The sequence below is a fragment of the Panulirus ornatus genome, chromosome 15 (assembly GCF_036320965.1).
Source record: "Panulirus ornatus isolate Po-2019 chromosome 15, ASM3632096v1, whole genome shotgun sequence".
Taxonomy (NCBI): domain Eukaryota; kingdom Metazoa; phylum Arthropoda; class Malacostraca; order Decapoda; family Palinuridae; genus Panulirus; species Panulirus ornatus.
The window spans coordinates 28,006,458-28,019,687 of record NC_092238.1 but is presented as its reverse complement, the minus strand read 5'-3'; the positions used below and the strand labels follow the sequence as shown (position 1 = coordinate 28,019,687).

Sequence of the window (13,230 nt, the reverse complement as noted above, 5' to 3'; positions counted from 1 at the left end):
GTTAAGTCTAAACCCCCAAAAAAGGGTAAACCCACAAGAATTCATCCCTCTTTAACCATATAGCATATGAGACTAATGGCAGCTTGTTCACATGTACATAATGACCACATAATAACTTGCCTAGACTTATAATGTCACAATGAAGCTGACACAGTGGCAAATTCTGGCCTACCACCACCATTCACTCACAGCGTGAGACCTCTTACTATTCTTTATTCAAAAATGATTTCTCAATAAAGAAAGCAAGGAAGGAAAGGATTAGAAAGTAAAATATCTATATGACTTTGCCTTTAGTAGAGAAATGCTTTTTCATTCTTCAAAACAACTTTTTCCAGGTCCTCACACCTCTGATTTACATCCATTTCATCTTGTCTCCTTATCTTGCTGCATCTCATAACATTACATTTATTTATTTTATTATGCTTAATCTGTTTCCCGTGTTGGCGAAATAACGCTGGAAACAGACGAAGAATGGGCCATCCACTCATACACACATATATATATACATAAACGCCTATATACATACATATACATATCAACATATCTATACACATGGACATATTCATAGTTGCTTGCCTTCATCCATTCCTGGCACTACTCCGCCCAACAGGAAATAGCATCACTACCCCCTGCTTCAGCGAGGTAGTGCCAGGAAAACAGACAAAAAAAAAAGGCCACATGCATTCACACTCAGTATCTAACTGTCATGTATAATGCACCAAAACCAAAGCTCCCTATCCACATCCAGGCCCCAGAGACCTTTCCATGATTTACCCCAGACACTTCACATGCCCTGGTTCAATCCACTGACAGCACGTTAACCCCTGTATACCACATCATTCCAATTCACTCTATTCCTTGCATGCCTCTCACCCTCCTGTATGTTCTGGTTTCGATCGCTCAAAATCATTTTCACTCCATCCTTCCACCTCCACTTTGGTCTTTTGCTTCTCCTTGTTCCCTCCACCTCTGAAACATATATCCTCTTTGTCAATCTTTCCTCACTCATTCTCTGCATATGTCCATTTGTTTATATTTACTTGTTGTAAATATAAACAATGGGTCTAAGAAGCTGGTCACTGGAGAAGTGATTATGCCTAAGAAAATAAAAGCACCAACATAAAAAGCACATGCATTCCTCTAACCTAAGTATCTGTCTATTCATTCTGCCTCACCCAAACATGGACTGCTGGCATTCCGTCCACAGATATACAGTCTTTCCTTCTCACACATATCACTTGACAACACATATCTCATACAGCTCATTCTTCATAACTCTAAATTTTCTGGCGGTAAGTACTATGCACTACCCTTTGGCAAAATGGTAGGAACAATAATAGTAGTAGTAGGTAGGAACATTAGACTGAAGCATTAGGTAGAAGCAGTATGCAGAACATTTAGGCATAAGCATTAGGTAAAAGTAGTAGATTTGAACAGTAAGCAGGATCATTAGGTAGAAGTGATTGTTAGGAATATTATGTAAGAGCCTCTAGAAACAGTATGCTAGAGTTGCCTTCTGCCAGTGGCCTGTTTATGGCTAGGCATTAAAGGCTAAGGAGAGGCACTGGAGTTCACCAGTTATAGAGACTCTTTTGCAATGGCTAACTCCCCCTTGAGGGATTTCTCATAGGGAATGGGCATCAGAGATATAGATAGAAAGATAAAAAGCAAACAAATGCATTACCATTATTGAAATTAGAAGATTGAATAAAAGCAACTATGTCAGCACAAACTCCTAATGTCCTACCTTCTTAATGGAGAACCCAAGAATATTTTTCATGTAAGTTGGCAACTGGGTTAAGAACAGGGTTAATCCAAAAGTGTTGCCAGAATCAGCCACAACAGCAGCCCACACTGGCAGACTGGTCAGAATCTGCCTCCAAGGGACCTTTTTGGAAGAAGTCTTTGAGCTTCCACCAGCTGCTAAGGCTACCTTGATATAACTTAGTTCCTCAGATTTGATTCTGAAAAAATATAGAGGACTGTTATGAATTAAACTTTGGGTAATCTACTCTCTCTATGATTGAAATGAAGTGTAAGAGTATTCTATGAAATATTACCAGAAAAATAAATTGATTGGATCTATTGATGGCAGCTGAGGATGCTTAAAGGTCATCTTACTATAATCTAACTACTTATTGCTGATAATGAATAAACAAATCACTTTCATGAACTACTTATTTATTCATATTCATTATACTTTGTTGCTGTCTCCCACGTTAGTGAAGTAGCACAAGGAAACAGATGAAAGAATGGCCCAACCCACGTACATACACATGTATATACATAAATGCCCACACACGCACATATATATACCTATACGTTTCAACGTATACATATATATACTTTTTTTTTTCGCTGTCTCCCGCGTTTGCGAGGTAGCGCAAGGAAACAGACGAAAGAAATGGCCCAACCCACCCCCATACACATGTATATACATACGTCCACACACGCAAAATATACATACCTACACAGCTTTCCATGGTTTACCCCAGATGCTTCACATGCCCCGATTCAATCCACTGACAGCACGTCAACCCCGGTATACCACATCGCTCCAATTCACTCTATTCCTTGCCCTCCTTTCACCCTCCTGCATGTTCAGGCCCTGATCACACAAAATCTTTTTCACTCCATCTTTCCACCTCCAATTTGGTCTCCCTCTTCTCCTCGTTCCCTCCACCTCCGACACATATATCCTCTTGGTCAATCTTTCCTCACTCATTCTCTCCATGTGCCCACACCATTTCAAAACACCCTCTTCTGCTCTCTCAACCACGCTCTTTTTATTTCCACACATCTCTCTTACCCTTACGTTACTTACTCGATCAAACCACCTCACACCACACATTGTCCTCAAACATCTCATTTCCAGCACATCCATCCTCCTGCGCACAACTCTATCCATAGCCCACGCCTCGCAACCATACAACATTGTTGGAACCACTATTCCTTCAAACATACTCATTTTTGCTTTCCGAGATAATGTTCTCGACTTCCACACATTCTTCAAGGCTCCCAGAATTTTCGCCCCCTCCCCTACCCTATGATCCACTTCCGCTTCCATGGTTCCATCCGCTGCCAGATCCACTCCCAGATATCTAAAACACTTCACTTCCTCCAGTTTTTCTCCATTCAAACTCACCTCCCAATTGACTTGACCCTCAACCCTACTGTACCTAATAACCTTGCTCTTATTCACATTTACTCTTAACTTTCTTCTTTCACACACTTTACCAAACTCAGTCACCAGCTTCTGCAGTTTCTCACATGAATCAGCCACCAGCGCTGTATCATCAGCAAACAACAACTGACTCACTTCCCAAGCTCTCTCATCCCCAACAGACTTCATACTTGCCCCTCTTTCCAAAACAGACAGATACATATGTACACATGTACATATTCATACCTGCTGCCTTCATCCATTCCTGTCGCCACCCCACCACACATGAAATGGCACCCCCCTCCCCACGTGTACATGTGAGGTAGCACAAGGAAAAGACAATAAAGGCCACATTCATTCACACTCAAGTCTCTAGCTGTCATGTGTAAGGCACCGAAACCACAGCTACCTTTCCACATCCAAGCACCACAAAACTTTCCATGGTTTACCCCAGACACTTCACATGACCTGGTTCATTCCATTGACAGCAAGTTGACCCCAGTATACCACATCGTTCCAATTCACTCTATTCCTTGCATGCCTTTCACCTTCCTATATGTTTAGGCCCCAATTGCTCAAAATCTTTTTCACTCCATCATGAATTATATGTAAAATAAAACAATCACAGGATAACACTTATTCATTTGACAACCTTAAACAACAGCATCTTTGATGGGATTAGAGAATTCTTTAAAGCCATACCAGTTGCATGCAGAGTGTGCAAAAAGTGCAAAAGGACCATACTTATACTTTCCTGTGCATGATAGTATCTCAATGTTTTCCAGTTAGAGGATGTCTCCTTGCACAAATGTATTAGTTGCACAGCAGTGTTTCCCAGCTAGAGGATATCTCCTTACCCAATGGTATCCATGCTTGTACTTTGCAGTTTCCCAATTACATGATGCTTCCTCGACCAGTGTTGTAAAGTGCACATTAATAGTTAGGAAGGAAATCAGAGGGTCACTGACAGGTAGGATTACCTATTTCTGTTCTTCCTGTCAGACATGTAATTAGAATATTTAATAAATCTTTATTCAAACCCTAGTCATACCGTCATATATAGTATATAAGTACAGTCTTCCAGTATGACAGACCCACCATCTGAGGGATATATTGTTCATCTCTTCAGTACAGACCTTTTGTCGTGGGCTTCGAACTTTGTCTCCCTGTAAGCCTGAGTCAATAAAAGAAGTGAAATTGTTGTTATGGTACCCTTTCTATACTCATCATAATACGACAAATTAATTTATTTCCACTTCTGTATTGTAACTATCCAGATGATTTATCATGCCATTAGTAGCTCGTAGAGATCCCTTCCATCACCAGCAAGGCAGGGGAAAAAATTCTAATCTCCTCAGTGCCCCTACAGCAACAATTATAAATGCATGGCTGTCAACCTGTAGGTCATGCAAACAGTATTTCCTTCAGCTGTTTATCCAATTTTCATTTAAAGGATTTCACTGCAATATTTCTACTTTCTACAGGAGCATTCTAAATACAATATCTATAATTCTAATATGTATCAAAATCATTATTATGTAAATACTGTACTTTTTTATAAAGTACTGTATTTCCATTTGGATTACATGAATCTAGTAAATACAGTCCCTCTTTCTCTCCTTCTTAGTAATTTTATCACATCTTGCAAAACCACCTAAAACAGAGACAGCCAGCCACTCTATGGTAGGTGCTGAAAATATCATAATCAGCTTTTAAGCCTTATTCTAAGTGTAATCACTAATATCTCATGAAAACAGTATTTGAAGTAAATCAAATATATGCCTAAAAGAGGTTTCCTGCATCACTGGTATCTTCTCAAGTCCTGGGTCGTAAATTCTTTCCTACAGGAAAGCATCTCCACTATGCAACGGGAGTCTATAGGAAAACAATTTCACTTTCTGGAATTCTGCTCAGCTGTCAACTTTTTACAGACAAACCTGTTTCATTATGCTGGAGATAGATGTACATTCTTTATTCAAACAAGACATGACAGTGTACTTTACTGTAGACAATGCTGTCTATTCAAATTTCATGTATAAGAGTAGCTTTTTGAAGTGAAATAAAATGTCCTCCATACAAACACAACCAAGTACTTCATACTGTCCACCATTTTGTGACTGCAAAAGTCTTGCTGAAATTAAGACATATACCATTTAAGTTCAGTTTTACCCATATCAAAAACTGGGTAAAACTGAAAGTGGATGGAGAGAGATGGGTGATTATTGGTGCCTATGCAAATGGTCATGAGAAGAAAGATCATGAGAGGCAAGTGTTTTGGGAGCAGCTGAGTGAGTGTGTTAGCACTTTTGATGCACGAAACTGGTTATAGTGATGGGTGATTTGAATGCACAGGTGGGTAATGTGGCAGTTAAGGGAATAATTGGTGTACATGGGGTGATTGGGAATACCTGGTTTAAAAAGAGAGAGGTACATAAGTATACGTATGTGAGTAGGAGAGATGGCCAGAGAGCATTACTGGATTACGTGTTAATTGATAGGCACATGAAAGAGAGACTTCTGGATGTTAATGTACTGAGAGGTGCAACTGGATGGATGTCTCATCATTATCTTGTGGAAGCGAAGATGAAGATTTGTAGAGGTTTTCAGAAAAGACGAGAGAATGTTGGGGTGAAGAGAGTGGTGAGAGTGAGCTTGGGAGGGAGACTTGTGTGAGGAAGCACCAGGAGAGACTGAGCGCAGAATGGAAAAAGGTGAGAGCAAAGGACTTAAGGGAAGTGGGAGAGGAATGGGATGTATTTAGGGAAGCAGTGATGGCTTGTGCAAAAGATACTTGTGGCATGAGAAGCATGAGAGGAGGGCAGATTAGAAAGGGTTGTGAGTGGTGAGATGAAGAAGTAAGATTATTAGTGAAAGAGAAGAGAGAGAGGCATTGAGATGATTTTTGCAGGAAAATAGTGCAAATAACTGGGAGATGAATAAAAGAAAGAGGCAGGAGATCAAGAGAAAGGTGCAAGAGGTGAAAAAGAGGGCAAATGAGAGTTGGGGTGAGAGAGTATCATTATATTTTAGGGAGAATAAAAAGATGTTTTGGAAGGAGGTAAATAAAGTGCATAAGACAAGAGAACAACTGGGAACATTGGTGATAGGGGCTAATTGGGAGGTAACAACAATTAGTGGTGATGTGAGAAGATGGAGTGAGTATTTTGAAGGTTTGTTGAATGTCTTTGATGATAAGAGTGGCAGATATAGGGTGCTTTGGTTGAGGTGGTGTGCAAAGGTGTTTTGGTTGAGGTAGTGTACAAAGTGAGAGGCCCAGGGAGAATGAATTGGCTAACAGATAAGAGGTAAAGTTTTGCAGAAGATGAAAGCCGGCAAGGTGGCGGGTTTGGATGGTATTGCAGTGGAATTTATTAAAAAGGGGGTGACTGTGTTGTTGACTGAATGGTGAGGATATTCAATGCATGTATGGCTAATGATGAAGTGCCTGAGGATTGGATTAATGCATGCATAGTGCCATTGTACAAAGGCAAAGGGGATAAAGGTGAGTGTTCAAATTACAAAGGTATAAGTTTGTTGAGTATTCCTGGGAAATTATATGGGAGGGCATTGATTGAGAGGGTGAAGGCATGCAAAGAGCATCAGATTGGGGAAGATCAGTGTGGTTTCAAAAGTGGTAGAGGATGTGTGAATCAGGTGTTTGCTTTGAAGAATGTATGTGAGAAATACTTAGAAAACAAATGGATTTGTATGTAGCACTTATGGATCTGGAGTTGATAGAGATGCTCTGTGGAAGGTATTAAGAGTATATGGTGTGGGAGGCAAGTTGCTAGAAGCAGTGAAAAGTTTTTATCGAGGATGTAAGGCATGTGTACGAGTAGGAAGAGAGGAAAGTAACTGGTTCTCAGTGAATGTCGGTTTGTGGCAGGGGTGCGTGATGTTTCCATGGGTGTTTGATTCGTTCATGGATGGGGTTGTTAGGGAGGTGAATGCAAGAATTTTGGAGAGAGGGGCAAGTATGCAGTCTGTTGTGGAGGGGAGGGCTTGGAAAGTGAGTCAGTTGTTGTTCGTTGATGATACAGTGCTGGTGGCTGATTCAGGTGAGAAACTGCAGAAACTGGTGACTGAGTTTGGTAAAGTGTGTGAAAGAAGAAAGCTGAGAGGAAATGTGAATAAGAGCAAGGTTATTAGGTACAGTAGGGTTGAGGGAAAAGTCAACTGGGAGGTAAGTTTAAATGAAGAAAATCTGGAGGAAGTGAAGTGTTTTAGATATCTGGGAGTGGATTTGGCAGCGGATGGAACCATGGAAGTGGAAGTGAGTCACACGGTGGGGGAGGGGGTGAAAGTGCTGGGAGTGTTGAAAAATGTGTGGAAGGCGAGAACATTATCTCAGAAAGCAAAAATGGGTATGTATGAAGGAATAGTGGTTCCAACAACGTTATACGGTTGTGAGGCGTGGGCTATAGATAGGGTTGTGCAGAGGAGGGTGGATGTGCTGGAAATGAGATGTTTGAGGACAATATGTAGTGTGAGGTGCTTTGATTAAGGAATGAAAGGGTAAGAGAGATGTAAGGTAATAAAAAGAGAGTGGTTGAGAGAGCAGAAGAGGGTGTATTGAAATGGTTTGGTCACATGGAGAGAATGAATGAGGAAAGACTGACAAAGAGGATATATGTGTCAGAGGTGGAGGGAATGAGGAGAAGTGGGAGAGAATGAGGAAAGACTGACAAAGAGGATATATGTGTCAGAGGTGGAGGGAACTAGGAGAAGTGGGAGACCAAATTGGAGGTGGAAGGATGGAGTGAAAAAGATTTTGGGCAATCGGGGCCTGAACATGCAGGAGGGTGAAAGGCGTGCAGGGAATAGAGTGAACTGGAACAATGTGATATACCAGGGTCGACGTGCTGTCAATGGATTGAACCAGGGCATGTGAAGAGTCTGGGGTAAACCATGGAAAGTTGTGTGGGGGCCTGGATGTGGAAAGGGAGCTGTGGATTCGGTGCATTATACATGACAGCTAAAGACTGAGTGTGAACGAATGTGGCCTTTGTTGTCTTTTTCCAGCACTACCTCACGCGCATGCGTGGGGAGGGGGGTGTCATTTCATGTGTGGCGGGGTGGCAACGGGAATTTTATGATACTCTCACCCCAACTCTCATTCGCCCTCTTTTTCACCTCTTGCACCTTTTTCTTGACCCCCTGCCTCTTTCTTTTATACATCTCCCAGTCATTTGCACTATTTCCCTGTAAAAATTGTCCAAATGCCTCTCTCTCTCCTCTTTCACTAATAATCTTACTTCTTCATCCCACCACTCACTACCCTTTCTAATCTTCCCACGTGTATATGTGTATATGTCTGTGTATGTATATCTATGTATATGTTGAAATGTTATCCCTGGGGATAGGGGAGAAAGAATACTTCCCAAGTATTCCTTGCGTGTCGTAGAAGGCAACTAAAAGGAGAGGGAGCTGGGGGCTGGAAATCCTCCCCTCCCATTTTTTGATTCTCCAAAAGAAGGAACAGAGAAGGAGGCCAAGTGACATTATTACCTCCAAGGCTCAGTCCTCTGTTCTTAACGCTACCTCGCTAATGTGGGAATTTGCGATTGTATAAAAAAAAAAGTTGAAATGTATAGGTATATAATGTGAGTGTGTTGATGTGTATGTATATACGTGTGTATGTGGGTGGGTTGGGCCATTCTTTCGTCTGTTTCCTTGCGCTACCTTGCTAATGCGGGATACAGCAATAAAGTATAATAACATATAACCATTCAAGTTAAATTCATCTTCCAAAGCATATATGAATATAATACTTTCTGAGGTAGTAAAGCATACAGAACATATATAGAAATGCAATTTGGATCAAATCTGAACAAAGTGATGCTGCCCTTGGTATGATGTCACTGCTATAATGCTGTCTACTTTCTGGAGACTGGATATGGACAATCAGTATTGGGACTCAAATTTTGCAAGCTTGCACTATGAAAAACAAAAAGCCCACCAAATACCCATCCATTTGAAAATACACTCACCAGACATACATGAGTTGCACTTTCTTATCTGTGTTTTGAAAATCATCCATCTCTCTAATATCAAAAACACATATTCAACATATCACAAAATTTCTCATTCCAATGTTGCAACATCTACACTGGAGACACTGAACACCTATTCCTTAACTGTTCTGCATTTACCCCACAAAATAAATACATACACCTCATGAAGTGTGGTCTAGCCATTGGATATGGCTATTTTCACAAGCATTGCAGGGCTCCTCATAGAGAGAAGTCCTGGAGAATAAAGGTAAGACAAAAAAAAAAAATACAGAGTTAAACTGAAACTGAAAGTCTCCATTAAACTAACAATCTTCTTCAGTTGCCCAGGTAACCTCTGCAATGGATAAAAAGGAACAACTTATCCCTCCACCGTGCACAGAATCCACATCCATGAAAACAACTTAACTTGGATGCTGAGCTGGGTTGTCATGCATCAATGGGAACCAAAGGATGCACCAGGCCACTGACAGCATTCCCGTCAAGTAGAAAGCAGAGGCCCATCCATAGAGGTCAATGACAAGGCCACACATGGGCAATGTGAATGTTACACTCAGGCTGGAAGCTGTCAATGACAATTGTAAGTGTAATATGCTATTTAAGTAGAATGACAAGGATAATACACCAAAACAATTATAGCATGAACAACATTAACGAGGATAAGGAATATTATCTACACATACAAAAAAATCCAATGCTTAACAATACCACAAACATTATTATGAACATACTAAAAGTGCACAATATCACTGCTTGAGAACAGTTCCAAAAAACAACAGTACAAGCAGCACAATCTTACCATCAACAATATTCAATAAAACAAGGTTACCATACACAATATTAAAATATAAAAGAAAAGAAAGAGATACTATGAAACCAAGATGCTAATTACACACTAATAAAAGAATACCACAATATTCTTTTTTTTCTGAGGGGGAACAATGCAGCATAACTTTCAATAAAAGAAAAAACTGAGATACAAAGAACATGGCTAACTGACCTCTGGTACATAAAGAAGAAACAAAGCAATGGTACCAAGAGCACAGCAAAACAATTGCACAGCGAACAAAAACAAGACTCTCATGTTTAGAAAATCTAAATACAGTGGAACCATGGACAAGAAGAAAAAGTGCATACCAGTATAATACAGTGATACATATAGTCAAAGAAAGCTGCCATTATAACTCTTACAAACCATAAAGATTAGTGGATAATACCATAAAAAGGCATACAACTGTAAACATGCTAACTATGGTGCACCATTCGCAAAAGTTTTATAGAAATAAAAGCTTTTTCTCAAGGATTTACAGTGTTACAGACCCCTTGCTTTCTGGTGAGATAAGCGTCTCTCACCCCTCTCTGACCATTCATCCTGTACTAGCGTCCTGTTAGCCCCAACTAGGTCCACCAACTGATCAATCAGCAATATCCACACACCCCACTCGCCATAAGGTTAGCACCAACCTGCTTCATAATTCTTGAAATATGTAAGTCAAGCTCATAGTTGTAACCATGGTTTAAGGGAAGGGTATTTCCAAATTGAAGCAAAACTAGGGTGAAAGAAGAACAAAATAAAGCAAAAAATTGCACACACAATACTACCCCAGAGAGGAATATTTTCTCATTCTTCAATACTTACATTTCTCTCTAAGGCTAGATTGTTCTGCAAGCCCTAAAACCATACCAAAATGTATAGAAAAAAATCTTGTGTCTGCTCCAAAGGTGGTAACCCTAGCATCACACAAAGTTGACAATCCTCAACATCTAAAGTACAGCATCATTCTATGAATGTGATGAAGAAATCCTACAGCCATCTTTTCTTAATTTGTTGCAAGAAAATGTTTCTCACAAAGGTCAACATAGAGGCTACTTACTTAAATATCTTAGGCTCATACAGGCCAAGCTGGGCCAACATAATGCATTTCTTTATGGAGAGATGTGCCAAGCTAAAAGAGGTTTCAAGGTTCCTATACAAACAAATAGATAATCCTACTGGTAGTCTTTAGTGAACTTCTAAAAAAAATTCTCTTAGAGTGAACTGAGTTTATGAGACCATGTTTTATGCAATCATCCATGAAAAAATCAAGACCATTTCAAAATTTACTTATTTCATCTTTTGTGCCAAAAATTATAGGGATTGGATTTATCTTTGCCCAAGATATTTTATCCTTAATAATGAGAAGGGTATTTATGTCTGGATATTCCATGTATCTCATTAACTCTTCTTTACTAAGGAATATCAAGAAGATAATTTTCAATAAGAGACACTGAGGTGCTGTATCACCAGAAAAATCCCATGTAACACTCCCTAGAGAACCATACCCAACTGGAAGAATACTGTAATTCAGAGTGTTGCATTGCTCACCAAAATAGACGATAGCTATGAACCTAGGTCTTTCCAGTGGCGGAATCCAGCGAGTCAGCATACTGTGCATAGAGGGCCATGAAACACCCTGAAACACAAGACAGTTTCAGGATGATGTAAGATATAAGCCCAGGAGCATAATTTCATAGTAATATCTAATCAAAGAACCAGGAATCTATCTGTAAAATAGATAGATAAGTGCTTTCCTTTAGGATATCTTAAAGCAACAAAGAAATTTGTAAGATTCAGGTTGATTCCCCATGGCATATGGAAATTTTAATGTTATTTATGATAAAAATTCATTCCCCGTTACTTTCAACTGTATTCCAACTTCATCTGAAATATATATAGCCCTTATCACTTCTTATACATCACTCCATCTCTTCTGTGGTCCACCTCTTCTCCTTACAACTCCAGCTATGCCATTAATATAGCCTCTTCACTAACGTATCTAAACCATCATCTACCATGCATTCTGAACTTCTTTTATGCTTGTTTGCTCTTTCAAGCCTTAGTGGGATTGCACCAAGTACAGGCAAACTATGGCTTCATTTGCTCATGTTCACTCTCTTGCTGTCATGCAGAATACAGTACAACCAGATCTTACCAACCTCAGTCAAATTTCATAGACAATTCTGTGTTTTCCCCCTGACCACTTCACTATGCCTAGGTTCAGAAAAATGGCAAAGCATTGCCCTTTGTGTACTATAAGCTGACATAATTAGGCATTAGGCATGAGAAGCGTGGGAGGTGGGTTGATTAGAAAGGGTAGTGAGTGGTGGGATGAAGAAGTAAGATTATTAGTGAAAGAGAAGAGAGAGGTATTTGAACGATTTTTGCAGGGAAAAAATGCAAATGAGTGGGAGATGTATAAAAGAAAGAGACAGGAGGTCAAGAGAAAGGTGCAAGAGGTGAAAAAGAGGGCAAATGAGAGTTGGGGTGAGAGAGTATCATTAAATTTTAGGGAGAATAAAAAGATGTTCTGGAAGGAGGTAAATAAAGTGTGTAAGACAAGGGAGCAAATGGGAACTTCAGTGAAGGGGGATAATGGAGAGGTGATAACAAGTAGTGGTGATGTGAGAAGGAGATGGAGTGAGTATTTTGAAGGTTTGTTGAATGTGTTTGATGATAGAGTGGCAGATATAGGGTGTTTTGGTCGAGGTGGTGTGCAAAGTGAGAGGGTTAGGGAAAATGATTTGGTAAACAGATAAGAGGTAGTAAAAGCTTTGCGGAAGATGAAAGCCGGCAAGGCAGCAGGTTTGGATGGTATTGCAGTGGAATTTATTAAAAAAGGGGGTGACTGTATTGTTGACTGGTTGGTAAGGTTATTTAATGTATGTATGATTCATGGTGAGGTGCCTGAGGATTGGCGGAATGCATGCATAGTGCCATTGTATAAAGGCAAAGGGGATAAGAGTGAGTGCTCAAATTACAGAGGTATAAGTTTGTTGAGTATTCCTGGTAAATTATATGGGAGGGTATTGATTGAGAGGGTGAAGGCATGTACAGAGCATCAGATTGGGGAAGAGCAGTGTGGTTTCAGAAGTGGTAGAGGATGTGCGGATCAGGTGTTTGCTTTGAAGTATGTATGTGAGAAATACTTACAAAAGCAAATGGATTTGTATGTAGCATTTATGGATCTGGAGAAGGCATATGATAGAGTTGATAGAGATGCTCTGTGGAAGATACTA

General features: G+C 40.0%; 1 protein-coding gene across 6 annotated transcripts in view; it reads right to left on the bottom strand.

The window, feature by feature from the left end:
• The window catches only part of LOC139753801 (sialin-like), a 36,968-nt gene that overhangs the window by 5,390 nt on the left and 18,348 nt on the right, over positions 1–13,230 (bottom strand). For all 6 annotated transcript variants that reach the window (XM_071670678.1, XM_071670683.1, XM_071670677.1 and 3 more), the window contains 3 exons: positions 11,540–11,627; positions 9,585–9,739; positions 1,748–1,966 (listed from right to left, as the gene is read on the bottom strand). In XM_071670678.1, the coding sequence (XP_071526779.1) occupies positions 1,748–1,966; positions 9,585–9,739; positions 11,540–11,627 (462 nt within the window). The remainder of the gene's footprint in view (positions 1–1,747; positions 1,967–9,584; positions 9,740–11,539; positions 11,628–13,230) is intronic.